Here is a 24,410-nt window from a genome sequence, read left to right on the forward strand (position 1 = left end):
TACGCAGGTTTGCTGAAATTGCATCTCCATTGCATGGTTTGCAAAAGAAAGATGTGCCATTTAGATGGACAGCAGTGGAAATTTCAGCATTTGAAAAGTTGAAGGAAAATATGACTTCAGATCTTGTGCTTGTGTTGCCTGATCTAAGAAAGTCATTTGTGGTTCAGTGTGATGCATGTGGTAACAACATTGGGGCTGTCCTTATGCAAGATGGCCGAGTTGTGGCTTATGAGAGCCGAATTCTCCATGGTGCAAAGAGGAATTTACAGGTTTATGAGAAAGAGCTCTTGGTTGTAATTCATGCACTATCTACGTGGAAACATTATTTGTTGGGGGCTGATTTTACAGTGCAGACAGACCATCAGACTTTGAGATACTTTCTGACGCAAACAAAGTTGTCAGAGAAGCATATGAGATGGGCAAATTTTCTCTCTATGTTTCATTTTCAGATTGTACACATTGATGGTAAAAAGAATGTTGTGGTTGATGCACTGTCACGTAAGCCACAAATTTCAGCTGTCACTATGGTTTATCACATAGAGTTGGATGCCATGAAAGAGCAATATGCTACTGATTCGGACTTTGCTGATGCTTATGATCATCTTTGCAATGGCCAAAGGCATGAGCATTTTATGCTAAGAGATGGATTTCTGATGATGCATGGACGACTGTGTGTCACAAAGCAGTTGAGGCCTAGAGTGATCATTGAAAGTCATGCTCCTTAGTATGCAGGACACAAAGATATTGATGCCACAATCAAGGCAGTGGAGCATTTCTTTTATTGGCCAGCTTTGAGGCATGATGTAGAGCAGTATGTTAGGGCATGCATCATATGTCAGAAGGTAAAGCATGATAGACAAAAGATGCCGGGCTTGTTACAGCCCTTGCCTATTCCAGATAGGCCTTGGCAGAGCATTGCTATGGACTTTATCTTTGAGCTTCCTAGGACACCTACATGGAATGATGGGATATGGACTATTATCTACACGTTTAGCAAACAAGCCCATTTCATTCCGGTGAGGAAGAAGATAAAGGCTAATCATATGGCACGATTATTTATGCAACACATTTTCAAGTATCATGGTATGCATGAGTCGATCATCAGTGATCGAGACCCTCGGATGACCAGTCTATTCTGGAAGGGGTTGTTTGAGAATATGGGTACCACGCTGAAATTCTCATCATCCTTCCATCCGCAGACAAATGGTCAATCTAAGGAAGCAAATTTCACAATGTTGGATCTTTTGAGGTGCTATGTTTCAAACCACAAGACACAATGGGAGCAATATTTGCCATTGGTTGAGTTTACATACAACAATACGGTGCATAGTTCCACTGGCAAGGCTCCATTTGAGGTGGTTGAGGGTGGCAAGAAGGTTCCACCTATTTTGCACACTAAGGATAAGATCTTTGAGGCTGATTGCTTTGTGGAAAGCTTGGATGCTGTGAGAGTGCGCTGTGGAAGAGGAAATACGAACACGGAGGGAGAGAGAGAGAGAAAGCAGAAAATAAGGAAGAGAAATCTGCACTGACTGAAATGAATGTTGAATACACTGAAATGGACTGATCAGTCCCTGCACGCAGCCAACAGCGTCAGTGAGGGCACCAGATCAGGCTGATGATGATGGCAGCACCACCACGGGGGAGAAGGAGTGGTGGAATCTGAAAGAAGACAACTGATCAAGTGGGGAGGGGGGCTGCCAATAAATAGGCAACGGACAAACCCTAACCCTAACCCTAAAATGGGCGCAAACCCTAAAAGTGCCCTAAAATGGGCGCCCCACAACAGTGACCAAAAAGGTGGCCGGGCAGCCAGTGGCTGCCCACTAAAAGAGGCCAAAAAGAAATACACAACCTAAGACACCCAGTCAAGAGTGACTAGCCTCCCCCATCATAACACATGACAGACATGTCAGAGCTCCTAATGTCCTCGTCTGACTCAAACTGAGGCTCACAGGCAGGAGATGACAAGGCATGACAAACATGACTGCTAACAATGCAGCCTATGCAAAGATAAAGTATGCACTTCAGAGATCACAGGACAAGCAAAAGCGGGCAGCTGATCGCCATAAACGTGCTTTGCAGTTTGCAGAGGGCGATTATGTATTGCTGCGTTTCGAAAAGGCAAGGCTGAAAAAGATAAAGGGAAGAGAAAGGTTGTATCCGAAGTTAAGCATGAGATACTATGGGCCCTTTCAAGTGTTGGAAAAGATCAGCGATGTTACATTCGACTGAAATTACCTCCACATTGGCGGATACCCAATGCCTTTCATGTCAGTTTATTGAGACCTTTTCGTGGTGATATGCCAAAAGATGTATCTGCTGAAATTCAGCCAGAGGTTGAGGAACTAGATGAGATTTTTGTAGCCGAGCAGATTTTGGCACCTAAGAAAAGGAAGGTCAGAGGTAAAGTTTCCAAAAGATATTTGGTGAAGTTTCAAAACTATTCACCAATGGATGCAAAATGGATGGAAGAGGATGACTTGGCAGACCATCCTCAGTTGTTGCAACTTTATCTCGATGCCTTTCAGTTAGAGCCCACTTTGGATCGAGCTTACTTAGGTTCAGTAGAGCGGGGGTCCGAAGCATTGCATGATGCTCAAGGAGGAGGTAGCACTTCCACTCCACCGGTTTTGGACAGCTCTCGTATGTAGTGGATCTCGGATGTATTCAGCATGCATCCAAGGTACTGTGCTGACAATATGTCTGCAATGAGGTCACTACTCGGTGTACTAGTCACTGTGAGATACATGTATATGAGTATGGTTGTCACCACGGCTCTGAGACTATACTTATGCATGAGTTTTTGGACCAGTTTGGCATGAGTTTTTGCCTCACTTTTGAGATCAATTTATGATTAGTTTCAGCTCAGTTTTTGATCAGTTTGAGAATCGTTTATGATCACTTTGGGATCACTTTTGCATCAGCTTTTGCATCAGTTTCTGATCAGTTTTTTTACCATCAGCTTGTGATCAGTTTGGAGTCACATTTGCAGCCATTTGTGATCAGTTCTCATATCAGTCCATGATCAGTTTATGATCAGGTCATGCTCAGTTTTTAATGGTTTACAACTAATTCCATGGACAGCCGCATGTAAACGAATGTCATTGACAGTTTCAGCCATGGTTTATGCTGAGAATATGCTTTACTGTGGTTTTGAAGTCAGAACGGTTGAGAAATATGAGTTATGGATGCATCCAATGGTTTCTAGCAACAGTTTTGGACTGTTTTTCAATTTTCTATTATGTTTTGCTGGCTGGAAATTTTCAATAAGTTTTGCGCATATGCAACGGTTCCACAACAGTGGCCAATGTTGTGGTGACTGTCATGCCAAACTGAAATTCAATATACTTTTGCTTTGGCCCAATGCAGTACAATCGAGGACGATTGCAAGGTTTTCAAGGGGGAGGTCTGTCACGGGGACATGAAATTTTGAGATGCTTTAATCTTGCTAGTAACATTTGATTAAGTTATTAATCAAATGTGCAAGGTTGTTTAACACATGTGATGCACATGGCAGTTATTTCATGGGAACGGGCCAAGGACCCCGAGGATGCAATGGACGTTAAAGGCAAAAGTTGTGTTAAGTTATGCCAACTGGGTTTTTTTGGTCAGTTGGTGCTAGGTTGGACCCTAGGACAATTGTTTGGCCATTAAGTGTTAGTGGTGACACTAGGGACTAGAATTAATTAATTAATTAATGCTAGTCTAAGGGTCAATAGAGGTTGGGAACCACTCCAAGTTGCAAATGGCCTAGCCAATTTCATTACAAATGGGCATGTTTAGTTTTGGGCAAGATCAAAAGGGCTGAAATTAATTTTCAGAATTAATTAATTTTGAAAAATTAATTTAATGGCTGAATATGCATTAAGAAGGCTGCCACTTGGCAAAACTTTCCCATGCAACTAGGGAGAAAGCTGTTGGAGGGTGGTGGAAGCTGAATTGCAGCCGTTCGGAGCTTGGTAGAGGGAGAGGAGGTGATCAGATTTGGCTCTGAGAGAGGTGTCTACGACTGATCGTGCGCCGCGACAGGACAAGGGGCAGCAAGATTTCTCTTCCGCCTCAAGAGAGGCGGCGGTAGAAGAGGAGGGCTCGCCAACCGAGCTACTATTTTACCCCCCTTTTGAAGCTGTTGGTGCCATCAGATTTGTCATCAGAGCTACGAATCAAAAGATACATTTCAGCTGATTTTCTCTCTCTCTACAGCATTCTCTCATCTCCACCAGTCTATGCTCAAGCATTCTCAGTAATTCTCAACCATTGGTAGCAGAGTACAGCCAAATTTGGTGGACAGTAGAGAGTTTACTGCTGTAAACCCTAAATTACAGCAGTAATTAGGGTTTAGCAGTCACCTTGGGACCCGTGCCATCAATCAAAGGCATTGTACACTGAAATTAGCACTGAGAATTCGTGGAATTGTGAGGATTTCAGATGCCAGCCCATCTATTGTGAATTTGGGGCAGCATTTGACCAGTTGGGGTTCCATTAGAGCAAGTCTTGGGTGAAAATCAAGGGGCAATTTGCCTGAATGCTTTGCTGATTATTGGAACAGCAAGGGGCTTTTGAATCAACCAAGGAGATCGTGAAATCTCGTCTTGTAATTTATCCATCAGCAATTGAAATTAAAGAAATACTGAAAGGGGCACCAGTTTTGGGGCCAACAGGATGTCCACTGTCTAAGTTTATAAAGGTAAAGTGAGCATTTCAGTTTATGTTCATTTGCTGATTGCTGTAATTAAGCGCTTAATCAGGTTAAACCACCCTATCCGAGAAGGAAGGCTGGTTTCAAGCAGTCTCTTGGATATCCAAGCTACAAAAGTGTGTTGCATTGTCTACTACAGAGACAGAGTATGTGGCTGCCATTGAGGCATGCAAAGTGGCTTTATGGCTTTCACGTCTAGTGAGAGAGTTTAGTATTACAGAGGTTCCTATCCTCCACTGTGACAATCAGAGTGCTATCATGCTAGAACGGAATCCTGTCTTTCACGCAAAGACAAAGCACATACAAGTGAAGTATCACTTTATTAGGGATGTACTTGACAACAAGAGCATTGAGCTTGTCAAGGTACATACAGATGATAACCCTACAGACCTTCTTATCTATAAACACATACCTAGCTAATACAAATGGATGGATGGCTTGATAAGGAGGGGGATAGTGTTAGCTTGCACTTTGTTTTCATGCATTGCTTCTTCAATGAGTGTAGAATGTGGCCACATTGGGACTAGCCCACTTGCATTTCTTTTTCACTAGCTGGTTAGCATGTTTTTCATTGCCAGTGGGGGGGTGGCCTATGTGCATATTTGCACCAGCATCTTCAGCAGCAGGAGCAACTGACCGGCCAATTTTATGCTGGCCGACTACAATAGCACTCTTGACCAAATCAGGTCAGCAAGTTTGGGGCTGATCTGGCTATTTCTAACCAGCCTCCACACTTGGCAGATCATATTTTTTCTTTTGCAGGTTTAGCACACACTGTCTTCAGCCTAAGGCCTTCCTCCACCTCCGTCATCCAATCATAGTCATCAGCTTGATCCAGTGCCCTCGCTGACGCCTCCAGCTGCATTCAGGGACTGATCAATCTATCGTTCCATTCAGATTCAATGCAAATTATCATTTCATTCTCTTCTTTCCTGGTTGTCTCTCGCTTCTCTTTTCTCTCTATGTTCATGCTCTTCCATTGTGCACTCTCACATGGTATCATTGCCTAAGTGAGGACATAGAGACCTCAAACCCAGAGGAGACCACACTATTGAAAATGCAGATTTTCTGCATTGTTGGGTTGGTTTTGACAAAGATGGGATATCTACCATTGTCTTCTTGTAGGTGTAGCTGATTATACCCTCTATGGTAGTTTCGACAAAGATGGGATATCTACCACTATCTTCTTGCACGTGTAGCTAATTATACCCTTTGTTCATGCTCTCCTACAACAACACAAATTTAGCCTATTTGCAAGCCTATTGTAGGGATAAAGTACGACCAGTTCAATGTGTTTGATGACTTACATGAGGAGTCTATCTCGCACATGCATATGTTCTTTGGTAGTATACATTCACCCACACATCCTCCCACCATATCACATGCATACATTTTAAAATGCTATGTATGTATGTCGTCCCCTCCCCCATTCTACCCCCCATCCTTGTTCCCTACTTTTGGTTGTCCCAGTCCCTGTTTTCGTCCCCTATTACATGTTACTATGGTAGAAAGGCAAGAAGTAGAAGCCATCCACTAGATTAATGCCTTGTGTAGTGAGCGAGAAGCCTAATAGAGATGCAATAGAGTTGTGCAAAGCATGGGGCAAAGTTAGGCATTAAATTGCATTGATTTCTTTAACCTAGGTGCTGGGGCAAATTTTATTTCTCCAAAGTTAGTAGGCAAGTTTGTGAGAGTGTTCAATGGAAGAGAAATATGAACATGGAGAGAGAAGGGAAGAGAGAGAGTGCAAAGAAGAAAAAGAATGAAGTGACTAATCTATATTGAATCTGAATGGAAGCTAAATACAAAGATTGGACTGATCAGTCCCTACACGCAGCCCAAAGCATCATTGAAGGCATTGGATGAGGTTCAACAGTAGCACCGAAGGTGGAGGAGAGGCTGAAGTTGGAGTGTTGAAGCAATCTATAGTACTAACACACTATTTGGAGATATGCTTGTATAACACTCAACTAATCACAAATTCAATAAAATGCAATTACACTAGCTTGCATCCAAGCGCTTCGGGCCCACCTACTCAAAGGAGTTTATGGTATCCCCGCAATGGATCCATAAAACCAACCTTCCTTCTCGGCAAGGGTGGAAAAATAACCTGATTAAGCACTAATTACAGCAAGCATAAAATTAACATAACTGAAAATACACATGTTACCACTTAATCTTGGACACTAGACACTCCATTGGCCCCAAAATTGACGCCCCTTCCAATATTTTCTTTACTTGTACACATGTTACCACTTAATCTTGGACACTAGACACTCCATTGGCCCCAAAACTGACGCCCCTTCCAATATTTCTTTACTTGTATTACTAAAGGTTGAGGTACATTGAGATCCAGCTTGATTACCTTCAATCTTCAATACATTTTGCTGTCCAAAGCAATTAGCAAGCCTTAAAATCACTTTGCCCCTTAGTTTGCTTGGGGATTGGCCTTCAATTTGCCCCTTGGAAGACAAATCCTGCCCCAAACTTCATCTTGTCTAGTTGGCCTCTTGAAATTCTCTAAAATCCCTAAATCTCAGGTGCCGAATTTCAAGTAGTAGGTTCTAATTTCTAAGCATTCTTCCGAGGGTGGCTGGTAAACCCTAATGTCTATTGTAAATTAGGGTTTAGCAATAGAAATTCTTCAATTGCACCCTCCTAGCAGACTGAATTTGGCTGAGATCTCTTGAGGAAAGTTGTGAATTGGCCAAGAAAATAGAGAGGAATGTGGAGAGAGAGAAATTTTAGAGTTTCAAGACCAAGATTGACTGAAATTTAATATTGCCTTGCTGTGAATGGCTGATTGATTGCAACTGCCATCAATAGGAACCCCACATGCAGTTGCCCAACCTTTTTGGACCCCGAAATTGCTGTCACCTGCCTGTAGACAGCTTACAAGGGCTGTCACCTGCTTCCAATGGCCTCTTGATCAGCTGGCAACAGCTCTCTAATAGTCTCCAATGGCTGGGCCGATCACCAATGGTTGGAAAATCACAACAATAGCTCTCTCTCTCCTCTTCTCCTAACGTCCACCATGTTGAAATGAGATAGCCTTTCCCTCACTTGCATAGGTAACTTTTGCCAAATGACTGCTTCTAAATGCATTTTTCAGTCATTTTCAGTTTAATTAAATTAATTTTCAGAATATTAATTCTGAAAATTAATTTTAGTTATTAATTCTTGATCAAAAAATGAACTATACCGACGAACAATTAAATTGGCAAGTCCAATTTGTTATTTATTAGCCCTTGAGCTAGGATTAATTAATTAATTAATGCTTAGTTCCTAATGTCACCACCTGACATTAATGGCTAATAATATATTCTAGGCTAAAATATGTAACCAGAGACCAACTAGTACTTGACCAATATGACTTATTACAACATTTGCCTTTGACCACCCCACTAACTTCTCAAGGTCCCAGGCGCGTCACTGTGACTTAACTGACTTGCAAAATACATGTGCACTTCACATTTGCACATTTGATTAACAACTAAATCAAATGCTAGACAAAGCATAAAAAATTCACATCCCCGTAATGATAATAACCAATGAAGATAAGCTTCTTCAACTTCAAGTTGAGCTTGCCTCAAAGATCAGAAAATGAGACACAGAAGGTTTTTTTCCAAAGAAAGCCTCAAATAGAGTCATGTCCATTCAAATCTCTGGCTTGTTATTAAAACTGTCCAAACCTTGGATCAGAACTCTTCTTCATGATTTGCTCTTATAAAAGGAGTTTGTGTTTCAGCAAACACCTTCCAATCACAAAAGGTGGAATATGTCTCACTTTTGTACGCCAGAAAATATGGCCACATGTACTTGCTAAAATCATCAACAATAAGTATTAGATATTTGGCCTTTCCAATGGAGATCATGCTCTTAGGTCTGCACAAGTTGGTAAGAGCCAATTGTAGTGGAGTAGTAGCCCTGCTGCGAGAAGCAACCTGTGGATGCGGCTACCTATGTTGCTTACCTAGCTAGGGTGTAATGTGTGAATGGGTAGAAAATTTGAAAGTCCCTCCACTTTCTTCTGAGAAGTTTGTCTGATCAAATCAAAGTTCAAGTGCCTATTACGAGCATGCCAAAGCAATCCAAGCTCATGTAAAGTGTGTGCAACAAGGGTAGTGAGCTTGTTAAGTCTACCCTCTTGTGTACTTGTCTAAAGAATAGAACATGCAAAAGAATCTTTAACAGTCATAGCATCTTGTGTGAAGACCACATGAGTACTTAGCTATGTCAAATTGTGGACAGAAAGAAGTTTAAAACCTAAATCTGATACACAATTTCTTTGGGGAATGAAGCATGTTTATTTGGCAAAATTGGGAATAGTCCCCATTATGGAAGAGTTGTCACAAATGGTGACAAAGCCCCCTTTGGAATGAAGATCTTGAAGCCAATCCTATTGGTAGGTTATATGTGAAGAGAGTCCACTATCACTGAGCCATGGCTTCTTCTTGATGGAAGGAGTGTTGTATCTTCAATCTCAAATAAATGTACAAAGATTGACTTGGTAATAGTAGGGGTAGCAGTCGAGTCCCTTTCAAATGGGGATACTTTTGCAAATATCTTAAATAAATGTACAAATATTGACTTGGTAGTAGTAGGGGTAGCAGTCGAGTCCTTTTCAAATGGGGATACTTTTGCAAATACTTCTCCTTTGGATAAGTGTCCTTTCCGCATTGTGGACACTTCGGCTTGGACTTCTCATCCTTCTTTTCATCTTGCTTTTTATTATTATTAACCATATTGGGGATGCATTAGGGGGTGGCTATTGGGGATGGGACAGGGGAGTCCCTCGTCCCATTTTGACACCTCAATCCAAGACGGCATTCCTGTTCCGAGGACCCGAGATAGCCATTCCCTACTACCATGCTTTCTACTCCTCCTCATCATCATTTATCCACTCCACCTTAGAACATTCACAAGCCATGTGACCCTCTTTTTCACAAGTGAAGCACTTATTAGCTGCCCTCAAAGATGTTTTTTTTTTTAAGATTTCCTAGGCATTGCTTTGCTGATTTTTTTTCTTAGAAGCCCTATTTCCATGGTTGTTCTTTCCTAGGGATTTTTCATCGTCAATCCTACTAGACTTATACCCAAAAACTTTCCCAACTAGTAATGGACTTGCAATAGCTACATTCTCTACCAATTGTGAGACACTAGTTGCAAATATTGTGCATTGCTAGCATTAAAAATAAGTATACAATCTACTAAACCAGCCCCGTTCACTTACACATCTTGCATACCTACAATGTCCAACTCATTAACATGCATTTCACTCCAAAAATACTAGTAAGGTACTAATTGGACTAATAAATCTTGGACCTATGCCCAATGCTACGTTCAATGAAAAAATTTTACATATAAAAGAAGGCAATACTTTATATTTGGACTTAAAACATAAATGTAGAGACTTTGCTCAAAAGCAAGTGCAAAATGGAGTTGAAACAAGTCTAGCATAAAACCAACAATTTTGTTATGAGCTAAGTTGGCAATCTCATACAAAAATGGATTATCTGACATAGATTATCAATCCCATAGGCTCTTAGTCATATCACTCTTGGCATCAGGGCTAGAAGCAATCTTGCCGCCGCTTGAGGAGTCATCACTCTCCTCAACAAAATCACCCTCACTAAGTACATTACCCTCCTAATCATACTCGAGCTCTCTAACCACTATATGAGAGGTAGTAATAAGTATATCCTCATGTACTGCACTAGGAATGCTTCTCAAGCCACTCCCATGCCTTGTTTGGCAACTAAGGGCCCCATGATCACCACGAGCAACCAGTGTCAATGTCAAAGTAGAAGCTCCCCCACTAGCGGTACGAGGGCATACAATAGCATGCCAGCATGCATGAGTACGAAAGACCCACCGGTCTATCTCCTTGAATTATGAATAAAAATATCCCAAATTTTCCTTCTTCTCCAAGTCCCTCTCACAAAGCACACTTTTTAAGTGTGCTAGTAGAGAACTTGAGTATATCTACATTAACCTAGAGTATAAATATGGTATACCTATCTTACCATTAACATCTCATAGATACTATATAGCATGCGTAAATTGAAGCAACAATAAACTAGTCACTCTAACTATTGCGTGCTAAGTCTATTGTGAATTTTGGTGTGCATGAGAAAATAGGTGGACCAATTTCTCTCACATGTACCAACATGCAATCCTAAAGCATGTTGAAAAAGAAAATAAGTTCAAACTTCAAGCATCAAACTTGCAACTAAAAACAATTTAAAAGAATTTAGAGATTTGAGATTTTGTTCCAAGCCTACACAAGAATGCGTAAAGCCACTTTTTGAAGGTGGGACAATTTATAGCCAAATGACTCCCACCAAAAAAGAAGCTTCACCAATGAATCTCTCTTCCAACAAATTGTGGAAGCGAAAGTGGAGTCCCTTTGATCACTATAGTTTATAAGCTCTTGGAGAAAGGCACCATGGTACTTTTACATCAAATCATTCAGAAGAAGGCTCAAGGATGCACATCTTTGTAGAGCCATTCTCTCGTGCAGTGGCTACTTTCCCTCTTCTCCGAGCCACCCTTCCTTGCTACTAGAATGCCGATCTCACACCCTATGTCTATCTTTGGCAAAAGTGCTTCTTGACACCTTTAACATCTCCTTGCTATTGTCTTATGATTGGATCAAAGACTTGGCTCATCCATTCCCAACCAGATGCACTCGATATGACTCGTTCACACAATACATTTTATGGAGTGCGATTCAGACTTAGGAACATGGCAGCCTAGGCGGCATCTTAGTGGGCGGTCGATTTTGTGTAGGCACCATCTTTGGCAGTATTAAGTCAGCCTGTTCCATGCCTCATGCCTATATGTAGGCAGCCACTTACATACCTCCATTATATAAATTCATTTAGCCACCATTCTTCCTCATTTTCCTCAGGCAGATTCACATCTTCTGCCATCACTCCAGCACCCTCACTGACTTGGCATCCTACAAGTGCAAGGGCTGGCTTTTCGCAGCCTTGTATTGCATTCAAATCACAATGATTTCCTTATGTTATTTTGTGTTTCATCTGCTCATCTCTTGTCTCCATGTTTCTTTCCTTCCATTGAAGCATCTCATAAAATCAAATTAAATTGTATGGGGTAATTGAGACCAAAGAGCTGTTCAACTCTTGCAAAGGCAGGCTGGTTAGAACTTACTTCATGCATGTCTAAAGAAGCCTTGTCTTGATTGTTATTTAGATGTATGAAAATTCTCTTTCACTCCCCCATCGAACAAGAGCATATTATTGCTGGTGTGCATGCAGATTCCTAAACCTTCGCTTGAAAAAGCAAATGTATACCTGCAACAGCTGCTCAGAGAACTTCCCATCAATGGACTTGTATACCTGTGATAGCATGATAAATTGATCTTTCAGAATTGAAAGCCTGGAACAATTGATTGCTGAAAGTTCTAACTTTAAATAGACACCTTTGTGGAGGCCTGTGTTGTCAAGGCAGCTGTACAGCAGGTGCCAATTCTCATTTTGATAAAGACTGCATCACCCTGACCAAAATATGGGAATATCAATTTGATCCAGAAATAATCCAAAGATATAATGGTGTAAACAATACAAGCAAAGTCTGTGTTTTTACCGAAAGAATCCCTCCACCATAGGACAATGAATACAACCAAACAACGTCCACAGAAGCATGAGCAACCTGCCAAGTATGAAATCTCATAGCATGTGCCTTAATTTGATATAACCCACCAAACCTTACCAACTCTTGTTATAGACAGACTTGGTGTATGCACATTTGATAGATTAACAAGTGCACACTTGCTTGCACTAGAGCATTGCCCTTTTCTTTCCAGGAAGAGTTTTAATTCTAAAAGGCAAGGGCTCTCCTTTTTCCAGAAAGAAAACATGTGGACAAAAAGGTGAACTTATGTGAACTAAATTAGCTCATAGCAAGACTAAAAATAGGTCACATAACTCAAGTTAACTAAGGGTGAATTTTTGGAAGAATAGCCGCCTTATCACCATAGCATTACAATGAGCCATACCCTAACAAGTGTGCTTATTCTTAATAGGGGAAGATAAAAGATGATGAACATGAGAGAATAAAGCATATACCTTCCAGCATCGAAATCAGAATTCAGGAGAGGGTAAAGCACATGCCATCCAGCATTAAAGTGAGAGAAGATGTAAGGACTGCCTGATTGGTTGAAAAATACATATGAGGTGATACAGACAGGGCTTCTGCAAATACCTTTGAGGGCATCATCAGTTTGAGAGGGTATTTGGAGAAGAGCCTCGTGGCGGTGGATTTCCCACCCACATGCTCGAATTCGACACAGCCAGTGAGCTCCTTGTCTGCAAACACATCTTCTTCCCCCGGATTCATGTTGGGTGGTCGATCCCTGCACCCGGACCAAGCCTCCAGCGCAGGCTTCTGCGTCATGTTGCTTCTGCAATTTCCAAAGAGCTTTCTTCTCGTTTGCTTCAATTATATGTTTGAATGGTGAAAAACGTGAATGCAAAAGCACAAAACCAATAACAATAACTAGCTGGCTTGGGCAGCGCTATGCTCCATAGCTCGGTTAGCATCATTCTGAAGGTCAGAAGGCTATGTCTTGCTTGCTTCACATTTTTATATCCGAAAGGTACACACTTGCTTCCCTATGCTCACAAAAAATTATGAAGAGCACACTCTGATGCAACATTGTGGAAAACTTCAACTAGGTTGACATGCTCAGCTAAGTAAAGAAGTATAATGTTCCATATGCAATTCTTGCATGTCTGTCATGTAGTCGTTTTACTGATGGTGCTTAAACATGTGACGTGTTTTAAAGTGACGTACATTTGTAAATAAGATTTAGTGTTATTTAAATGCATACAGAATCTCGAAAGGAGAATATGTATACTTATACAGTTCGAGTTAATGATCATGAGTTTGAACTTTCACTTTTTTTAAACTATGTTAAATGAGGTTTCTTCTCTTCAAAAAATAAATACTTTTTACATCTTGTTGGGTGTTCGTGTAGGTTGTTGTACCTTATCACAGTTGCATTTTTCTTACAAATGGTCGCCTGCTCAAAATTCCTAACCTCGTCTATGCTATCAACTATTATTTCTATGTTAACCTCACAATTATCCTCGAACAGCTGGAATATTTCTCTGTCTTTCTTCATTTTCTTGATAGGATTTCTTTGGTGTTGTTGGATTCTTTTCTCGATGTTGGTCATATGTCTTATGTGCTCCTTGCCATTTTTCTTACACTTATGTTGTAGATGAAGTACTTGCTTTTGTGTCTCTGTGTTGGCACTTCTAGACTGGCTTGTGGGTTTTGGTTGCAAATATGGTGCCAAATGATATGGAAGTACTTTAGATGGTAGCAGAACTTGCAGTGTTGAGATTGCAAGTTTGGCAATGGCAAAAGTTTGGTTTCTTCTTAGTTTGCTTCTAACTGCATTTCTGCGAGAAAAGTTGATATTGTCAGTTTTATTTTATTTTTTATTATTTTCTTTTAATGTTTGAGAAGAAGTTGTGTTTGAGAACTTGTTTATTACGTAGATTATATTGCTAAATGGATCAGAGTTGGAATTGTGTTTCTGGGTGTATACCTCTCCGCGCAATAGGTATATAACATTCTCGATCGTTATTGCAGGATCATCACGATCGTGATTGTAGTGATTTTTTTAGTATGTCCTTGCTTTCTTTTTTTTTTCTTCTACCAAAACTGGTTGACTAAATCTATAGTGCAGCAACTCAATTGGCTATGTTTCGATGTAGTTTGTTCTTGTGTCCAAAAGCACTTGGAATAAGTGGATTGTCAATCAAGTCTTCATACTCAAGTTTGAGACTATCGAGTATGTCTTCGAGGAGTCCTACATGTTAATTGCATATGAGTTAGCATTGTTGTTTCAAGTAAACATGAAGGTTGTGAAGTTTGTAGAAGGTTGTGTACTAGTTGCGATCTTGTCATCTAATGCAAGTCACTGTTCATTGTCAAGAATTTGAATGGATGTGGCCATCAGTTTTTGGAAGTTGTTTGTTGTACATTGCGAAGCCATTAACATATGTTGATGGCTTTTGCCCAGCAACATTTGCCATTCTCATTTGGTTTGACGTTATGTACTTGCGATTTTGTATATTTATAGCACGATTCTCAATCTAGCATTGGGTATTCTTATGGTTTTAAATGTATAGCTAGAACATCTACATACATAGGTCAATGTGGTTAGGTAAAGTCATACATTTGTATTTTTATATATACTAGGTATCATTTGGATCATGTGTACCTTGTCTAGACTCATATTTGCCTTAACGAGTGATGTGTTTTTGTACAGGAGAAATGAGGAAAACACATTAGTATGTTAATAAATATATTAGTAGGACAATAAATTTAGGAAAATACATTAGAATATTAAAAAACAACATTTGAAAGAATGTTTAGAAGATTGCTTTATTACTTACTACAAGATGCTTATGAGATTGTTGTGTAATGGAATGTGTTGTGTTTAATCTTTGTTAGTTTTGTTGAGATGCATTGTTTCTCTACTTGGTTCATGGTGTCAGGAGAAGTGTCGAAGCAAAGGTATATGGATTTGGAAGGCCGATGATATGCAAATTTCTTCTTTCGATTATGCAGGAGAGCATTATGTAGACTAGTCCAAACACAAACACGCTTCTTATATTTAGAAGTGTCAATAAAAACTTGGATTTATGGTACCACTTGCTTTTCATTGCCTTGCATTGATACTTGCTTCACCGCAGGGTGAGCTATTAGTTCATTGATTGGATCCTGACCTAAATTTCATCATTACAGTTGCCCCAACTACTATATGCTCTATCTCATGGAAGTTCTTATCATGTAGCCATGTCTACAATGTTGGCTTGTCGTTCACATTCGTTTAAACTTTGTGTGGATTTGTTCGACTGTGTAGTATTTGTGTAGAATTTGCTTATTATAGTTGCGAACATCTTCCTTGTATGTGCATATGATTGTTTCTTGATAAAATCTAGGACATTCTTCTTGTCAATCATGCACTGATGTAAGCATTCATGTATATCTCGCTTTGTTGGGAAATGATGCCTAATCATTCATAGAAACTATAAGAATGGCACGTTGTGTGCATGTCAAATTGAGGTTTGGAGAATGTGTTGCTTTCCATGTGCCCAATACGACGAGGAAGTGATGTGACATCATTCACAGAACTTGATTTGATAGTTGCAAATAGGCGGTAACTATGCAAGATCACCAAATAGTATCATGAGCTGAATGGATTGAGTAGTGAGCCTTGGTAGACGCTCATTATCTAGCACACTAATATATCGAACATTGTCCTTGTTAACATGGACATCTCATTGATGAGGATGCATCAGCTTCTCTTATTGCAATGTAACAATTGTCCATCTCTTGCAATTGTATTGGATGTTTAATGCATGTATTGGTATCTTTAACTAGTAGTGGACTATGGTTACTGTGCTTATTGTCAACAGTATGCCCATATTCCTAGCAATGAGGTTGTAATTGTAGTAACATAGGAGGAAGCTCTTTCCACTGCCTAGTGTGTGCCACTCACAATGTGTAGACTATATGTCACATTGAGGTGGTTGTAGATAGCTTGTTGTTTTATTGTTAGAGTACTATCATGAATTTTTCAGAACTCTTTCATGAGCTATAATATCTTTATTCATATTGATGCGATGCTACTTTCGCAGTCAGAAGCTACTAGAGGTACTATGAATATCACTAGGTTCTCTTTGATGAAAGGGATCTTTTGAATGATCATGTTCATCGATTTGGTGGGTTCAGTACAAGGCAAGCGAGTTTCTTTGCGTGTAGTCCATGATGAACATTTCGATATCTTCCTCATTGGCCACAAGACCACGAAGTTAGCACTCAATGTAGTATAATTGTGCAAATTTCTCAGTGCTTATTAGTTCCCTCTCTGACCTAAAGCTTGTTCATTGTAGTAATGTGTTGAAGAAAAACCTTCAATTTGGTGGCCTAGGTGAAAACCAATGAATCATACCAGTCTTGTATGCTACTCCAAGATATTTCCATAAGCATCACATAGAGAGTAGGTTTGAGATCAGATGCAATGGTGATTTTGGTGATGCTGTAGTTTTTGTGGTAGTGATAGGATGTTAAATGCTCTAAGCTCGATGGTTGGGCACATTAAAGGTTTATAGGGTGCATGATGATATTCCCTGTCCTTGTGAGCTTTCATTGACGTATTTGTGCAGAGGAGCTATCAACGTACTCGGTGGACTCGCTTCGTGTGACTATTGGGATTTGCATCCAATTTAACGCCACTTCAATGGGATGATACTTGCTTGCACAACATTGCAACAAAAATTAATTTTTGCTTATTTGAGTCCAAGTCTTGTAGTCATAGTCTCTTGGCATCTTCTGTCTGAATGTTTAACCATCTAATCAACTCTGCCTTCATTGCATACTTAAGCAAGTAGTAAGAGATGGAAGAGTTTATTACTTATTGAATATTCATGTACACTCCCTAGAGGAGTAGTAGCATTGGGTGATATGCACAACATTTCAATGCTCAACTCCAAGTCAGTAGTAGATGTATCATTGAGTTTCAAGGTCTATTGTTGGTTTTGGATCATCACGTGAGGCATACAAAAATCCATACTTGCATTTACCGTGGCCATTACTTTTGCTTATGTAGCAGGCAGCATGACGATACCTATGAATTTGCATTGCCATGATGAGGGCTCTTAGTTTTCTTGTTGAACTATACTGATCATTGTTGGATGGAATGTACGTGCAAATCTCATTTGTTGTATTTGCAATGTTTGCCTCATGTAATCATAGGATCACATGTGCATGTAAGGAGCCCCTATGGTGGATCTCATATTGTGTCCACCAACGTAAGTAGCTCTGCCAATAATGTATTGGTTGAAGAAAAGGTGGAACCTAGTGTGGAAGAGGATGGTGCACTCGACGAGGCAATCTTTTCATGAGAATTCAAGATTGAACTTCTTTGCAATGCATTCCAACTTGTTGATCTTGGTCCATCTTGTACTGGTGATCTCATCTGCAATGAATGTAAGGAAGAAATGAGGCATGCCCCATGCATCGACCATTGTGATAAGATCCTTCAAATTACGTGGGTGCCAAGATGGGGATCCCAATATTGCAACAGGAACATTGTAGCGGATGATACGCCTAATGACCTCCTTATTAGAACTGTTATTGTTTGTGCGCTTGTAGTTGTTGATGTCCCTTTGTAGGCAAGTTGTGTTTGTGTTGTTCGCGATTAAGACAGCTTATTTTAGTTGTTATAAGATTAAGATGGAAGGCTTGTGTAAGGTGAACACAGAGAACATGGTTGACGCCCGCATCTTGATATATTCATTAAGATAGATGTTGCCATCATAGGCGCCATGGCCAAGTGGAAATAGGAATGGGAACATTCCATTTTTTAAGGTGATATCTAGGTAGGGTGAGCTTCTTACATGCAATCCATCCATCCTAAACATAGTTATTCTCTCTACGAGACGGTTTTTATTATGTAATATGATTCATGCGAACTCATGTTGATTGGATCTTTGGAATGCCTGTGGCTTGGCTTGATTATGTTGTCGAGCAAAATATAGCCTTTTTCATTATTGTGTTCTGCTTGGAGCATTGGTTGAATGGAGATCTTTCACGATGGAGCTCTAGAATCCTTTTGATGGATTGCCTGCTAAGGATGTAAAGCCCTATCCTTGGATGTGGATGTTCTGATATAGCCATGTACTTCTAGATTAGTGGATTATGTAGCATATTGAAAGTGAACATATCTGCAATGTCAGATGTAGTCAAGTCAATTCTAATAGATGGTTGTGAAAGTGATGCATCATTCCAAGAGACTAGAGGGTTGTCAAGAATCAATCAACAATCCAAGGTTTCGTTCGCAATCACTATTGTCATTTTGGAGACTGAGATGGATGTGTCAATGATGCTCAAGAGTTGAAGCTGTAACGACTTTGCATTGAGAAATTTTTTTGTGTAGTTTGGTAATAGTGAGACCACATATTTGTTTCTATCTTTGTTTGCAAGACATGGTCAGCATTTCGTTATCATGATGTTGCAGGATGAGAATAGTGCTTGACAAAGTCGTTGTTACTTGTATTTCTTCTGTAGATGCATTGTTCTTTTATGAGATGATTGCATGATGTTGCATTGTGACTATACCACAAGATGTGCACATTGTTAGTGTTCTAATGATGCTTTCACATTTTGTTGCCCAAGATGATTCGAATTTGTCTATGTTGTACCAAGTTGTAGCAAAGGGTTTTAATGATTTTTTTTCTATACGCTATAGTTTTCCTTTTTCTAGAAGTCCTGAAGGATTCCTTGTGACTTTGTTTTTGCATAGAGTCCATTGATGATGATGAGAACATTACATTTTTATAATTCAATTATACTACACTTGTTCATAAAAACAACATGTTATAATTTATATATATATATATATATATATATATATTAAAAAGCTACTATATATCTTTTATGTACGAGAATGATGATTTTTAATTCTTTCACTTAATAGTAATTTAAATAAATAAACATTAATAATAATTCAAAAAATAAATAAAATGAAAAAACATGCTATATAGCATGTTGAAGAGTTAACATAAGTCTCTTCATATGTAAATAATTATAGGGGAAGGTGCCATTCCCCCATCCATTCAAAATATTTCATTTGTTCAAAAGAAATATGGTTTCATTTTTTTCAATATGTTTGAAAGAATATTACGCTTTCGTTTTTTCCATACATTCAAAAGATCGTTTTCTTTTCCCTTTGTTTCACTACTAATGATCTATTAACTACTACAAATACTATTGATACTACATAAGTCTAAGTAATTAATCAATAATATTACAACTACTAATACTACTAATAAGTCTAACAACGGCTAATACTACAACTAATTATTAACTATTAACTACTACAAATACTACTACATATGAAGATTAAGAAGAAGAACATGTAATATTTCCACACAATAAAAGTTAGTTGGTTAGTTTGAAAGTTAGTTAGTCAATTAATAAGTTAGTAAGATTACTAACTAAAGACTAACTAAGGTAAAAACTAACTAACATTAATTATTAATAATTTTTATTTAATTTAAAATATTTTATTTAAAAAATCTAGAGTCGTAAATTCGATATTTTTCTCGGATTGGCAAGGACCGTAGCCACCCTTCACATAAATTACAACGTGAACAAGACTTATGAATTATATTAATCACTAGGTTAATGTGTATAGTTTGGATGGTCCAAAAACATTAGATTTTGGGCAAAGCTAGTATATTTTAGATATTTTAGATATTATCCTAAAAAAAGATATGGAGATTTTTAGAACTGGATGTCATTTAAAAGAAAAGACAAGTGATATTTTAGTTAGTTTGGAGATTTTATAAAAAGAAAAAAATAAAGAGAGGATTTGTGAAATCGCGCTTGCCGCGATCGTAGTACACAAGCAGTGGACAACACTTTGAACAGAGAAAAGAAGAAGGAGTGAACCAAGAGCTTTCTAATCAAGTGTCTTGGAGTTTTACTCCCCTTTTGGAGCCAATGGAACCATCAGATTTATGATCCGAGCATCAGATCACTGATCTTTCCAAGATCCCCCTCCACAAAGAGCTCCACTTCTCAACCACAAGCCCTCTTCTCTAATTCACTATAAATATGAGGCACGGAAGAGGCATAAGGAAGCAAAAGGAGACCCTGAAAGGCTGCAAGAGAGAGGGAGAGAGAGAGAGTATACCCCTCCAAGAGATTGTGAGTGCGAGCTTGAGAGAGAGAGAGAGAGAGAAGAGTCACCCCGAGAGGCTGCAAGGAAGAGAATTAGCTCAATTCCCTCTATCTCGATCCTCGACTTAACCATCTTCTCTTACGCTCTCCCATCTTGAATCTATTCTACCTTCTTAATCTCTTTAGTCTATCTGTGGACAATGGCCTCCAAGTAAAGAATGTCGCGTGCGGATGACAATCCTGCAACCAGCAACAACTTCGGGCAAAGGCATCACTGTCAATCCAACTACGGTTCCGGTCGTAAGTAATGTATTTTCAAATTAATAGATGCTTGCTTTGATTCTCGTATGAGATACTTTAGGCCCCATACTACGATGCACGAGTATAGGTCATGGGAAAGGATAAATTTCATCTCACCTACTTGGAAGATGGAGCTTGTGAAGTGCATATATCAAGGGAAGATAATTCCACCTAGTTACATATGACTTATTTGCTAGTAGAGCAATTACAAGGAAGAATTAGTCAAGCGTTATGAATGCCATAGTCGTCAAAAGAACGACATTAAAAGATTGTGCATACAAGTGCTAGATTAAAGTATAGTCAAGGGTTATAAATAGCATAATTACTAAAAGAATATGACATTGAGAATCATGAATAGAAAGTACTAGTTTAAAGTTTAGATACTTCAAAAGTACTTAGCCTAAGAGCCCAAATATTAAGAAAAACTAGATTCTAGCTCAATGCACGACCTATTGGAGTCTAATTACTTGAGATCATCTTGCACTTATCTTATCAAGTATTTACACGATATGCCTATAACATGTTTGATATATGAGGATAATTTTCTAGTTGCCTCATGACTTGACTAAGAGCTAGTACAAGAAATTAATCATAAGGGTTAAAACTAAGATGTCTTGAGTTCCGTCCGATAACGATGACTTTTTCCAATCCAAATCCAGGGTTGGGTTATCAAGCAAGGTAAGTGACTTATAGAACTTACATCATAAATAGTGTTTGAACCCTTAACATATGTCCTAGCCGAAGGAAGGAAGTGTTAAGAATCATTTTTGCATAGTATTGCTCTTAGATCCCAAGGGGGAGAGCAAATATACGATGGAAATGTTATATCGTCTATTCTTGCATTGGTTGGAAAGAATGCAATTGGTTTTGTTGATTGATCGAACAACATCCTACATGTTTTTACATTCATCTGGTTGTTAGTTGTTGTTTGGATGATTATTCCAAGTGCTTGTGAGTTATGGTAAATGCATGGCAAGGGTCTGTGTGATGATAAGTTGCCATAGGAATAAAGGAATGCTTTCTTGGAAAATAATATTAGGGCTGAACGCCTTGTTTGTGCTTGATTCTTAAAGGATTTAATTAAGGAAGGATATATTGCACGGGTGGATCACCTCCATGGTCGCACCACGTATTAACCCGAGAGGGCACTACTCGATTCATGGGTCGAAGGTCGAGTGGTGAAAAGGCTAACCACGGGAATGATGTTTCGCTCCTAGACAGCTTGCGGGTCAGTTGGAGCTCTGGACACCCCTTGCTAGGTCTAGAATGGAGTTGAAGACCTCCGTGGCCCCCAACATCTGGGCATGTTGGGAGATCCTATTCTAGATAAAGGATTGAGTTTGTGGTGCCATGTGAATTGGACCAGTTACTTATGCAGGGTAGAAGGGATACTTCTGTTGGACAGAACCGATACATAATTTCTCCTATATGGGCGGGAGACAAAGATTAACTGGAAGATAAGTTAAGGAACTTGTTTGAACTTGTTTGTCAATAGACTGCTTTGCTCTGTTTTCGTGTCTATGCTACAAGTTATGCGAACGAACCCTATTCCCTAAAAGGCTTAATTAATGAAGCTGATTTTAAGTGTTACACATAAATGTGGTAGGACCTAATTAGAAAACTAAAGCTATTAAGGGAAGGGGGTGGGCAGAACCCTCGACAAGTCCGTCCTATGGCAGGGTGGTCCCAGAGAATTGGGAGGCTTCTCATAAGTTTTCATCGTCATTCGACCTTTAGGTATTGTTAGGTTAGAACCCGATTCATGCCGTTTTAGGGGACCGGAATGGGACTATGCCCTATGGGCAGAGAGGTTGAGTAGCGTATCCCTTTCGTTTCCCATTCTCTTTGAACCAAGTGTGGCTCGTTTCCCATTCTCTTTGAACCAAGTGTGGCATGGGCCTACTTCGGATTGGGTATCTCTGTGTAAAGTAGGATGTCCAAAACCTGACGCTAGAATGCTAATAGGAGACCTTGACAACTAGGAACTCGAATTTTAGGTTGATCCTAGTGGGTTTGGTCGTGAACGTTCTGTTGCGAGGCGGATTCAGGAAACCCTAGGTGACAAAACTCGGAACATTCCCTGGGAGTGCCGGGCAGCGATGCTTAGATTTGTTTCTCAATAGACCGCTAAAAGAGTGCGTGGGAAGCCGATGGGCGTGGGCACCTCACAGAACAATACATAGGAGAATATACAAACATACTCATAAGCGTACCTTCAATGTCTTGATTGCTAAATCTATCTTTTGTCTCTTGCTTTGTTGGGTCTATCTCTCTTATTTATTTACTCTTAATTTATTATCTTTAGCATTCCATTGATTGGAAGGCAAGTTGGTCAACAACACATTGTCATTTGTTGGAACAACTACAGGCGCACATGTCATAGAACCACACAGATGTACTCATCACACACCATGTCGCACACGGTACTTGTGCAAGAGTTTCACATCATTCATCACTTGTTGAACACATATGTGTCTCCACAAACGTGCATGATCTTTCTCTGTCCTCACATAAGAGACAAATTTCGTAATCAAGGGAATGGCCCATACTACTTAACTCTCGTCCCTATATATAGACTTAAGGCTTCCCAATGTTCAAAGCTTTCCATTAAGCTTTTTAAGGCTTTTATTGTTTAGAAACCTGAAAAGACTAAAGCTTTTAAACATTTAAGCTTTTGAGTTTACTATAAAATCTTTGGAAAAACCACAAAATAGATCATTAAAAAGTCACCATTAGGTGCACATGTAGCAACACTAATAACATTAATTGCTAACACTTTGCACCATTGGCTTAATCACATCGAATTGGCACGCATAATTGTGAACTCAATCAATTGCAATCAAAATAATCAATCACAAACTCATTTGATCTCAATCAATCACAATCAAACTAAAAACTAATCAATCATGAACTCCAATCGAAACTTTGATAGACATACTCATTGTGAACTCAATCAATCACAATCAAACTAAAAACTAATTAATCACAAACTCCATTTGACATCATCTAATCGATGAACATGGATGATAAGTAGAATGGCCTAGATGATAGAGGAAGGATGATGGATCCATGGGCTAAACAAAGAAGAAGAAATCGAAAAGCTTAAATGCACTTAAAAAGACTCGACTTGATGGTATAGCCTTAAGATAGCCTACTGACCCTACTTTTGCCTTGCTTTTCTACTTTGGTGCCTTTAATAGGAGCGTGATGCCACTTTTTCCTTCCTCGTTTGCTTTGGCTTGTGCGTTCACAAATTTGCGTTGGTGCTTTGAATGAATTTGTTTTGGCTTTGTATGGGCCAAAAATGATTTTGGATGAAAAAAACCACAAAAAGGATAAATCGAAAGTCTCATATGCTAAGCATGTAATAATTACAAAGAACCATGTGTGCACATGCATGCCTCTTATCTCTCTCTCTAAAATGCATCTCACATTCTCCATCCTCTATATACTTATTGAGCGTCCCCCCCCTCTCTCTCTCTCTCTCTCTCTCTCTCTCTCTCTCTCAATTGAGCTCCAAATCTATTGAATGGTGCATCTAGCAAGGAGTCTAAAGCATAAATAACTTTGTAGCCAAACCCACCCCAATCTACTTCCCAAGCACACACCTCACTCTCACTCTTGTATGCATGACACTCACTCTCATATCTAGCAATCTATTCCAAATATCTTAAAT

At 39.4% G+C, this 24,410-nt stretch overlaps 1 protein-coding gene across 3 annotated transcripts in view; it reads right to left on the minus strand.

Moving 5' to 3' along the window:
* URED (urease accessory protein D) overlaps nt 1-13,425 on the minus strand; it is a 40,733-nt gene extending 27,308 nt beyond the window's left edge. The window contains exons 1-4 of one of the 3 annotated variants that reach the window (XM_087681812.1): nt 12,932-13,416; nt 12,314-12,379; nt 12,150-12,224; nt 12,022-12,066 (exon numbers count right to left, since the gene is read on the minus strand). In XM_087681812.1, coding sequence (XP_087537938.1) covers nt 12,022-12,066; nt 12,150-12,224; nt 12,314-12,379; nt 12,932-13,123 — 378 coding nt within the window. In that variant the 5' untranslated portion in view covers nt 13,124-13,416. Of the gene's footprint in view, nt 1-12,021; nt 12,067-12,149; nt 12,225-12,313; nt 12,380-12,931 lie in introns of all 3 variants that reach the window. The other 2 variants (XM_087681813.1, XM_087681814.1) reach the window with 2 other exon arrangements.
* Between the last annotated feature and the right edge of the window lie 10,985 nt (nt 13,426-24,410).

The sequence above is a fragment of the Lygodium microphyllum genome, chromosome 7 (genome assembly GCF_053477565.2).
Source record: "Lygodium microphyllum isolate KBCC chromosome 7, Lygodium_microphyllum_v1.1.10, whole genome shotgun sequence".
Classification (NCBI taxonomy): Eukaryota; Viridiplantae; Streptophyta; class Polypodiopsida; order Schizaeales; family Lygodiaceae; genus Lygodium; species Lygodium microphyllum.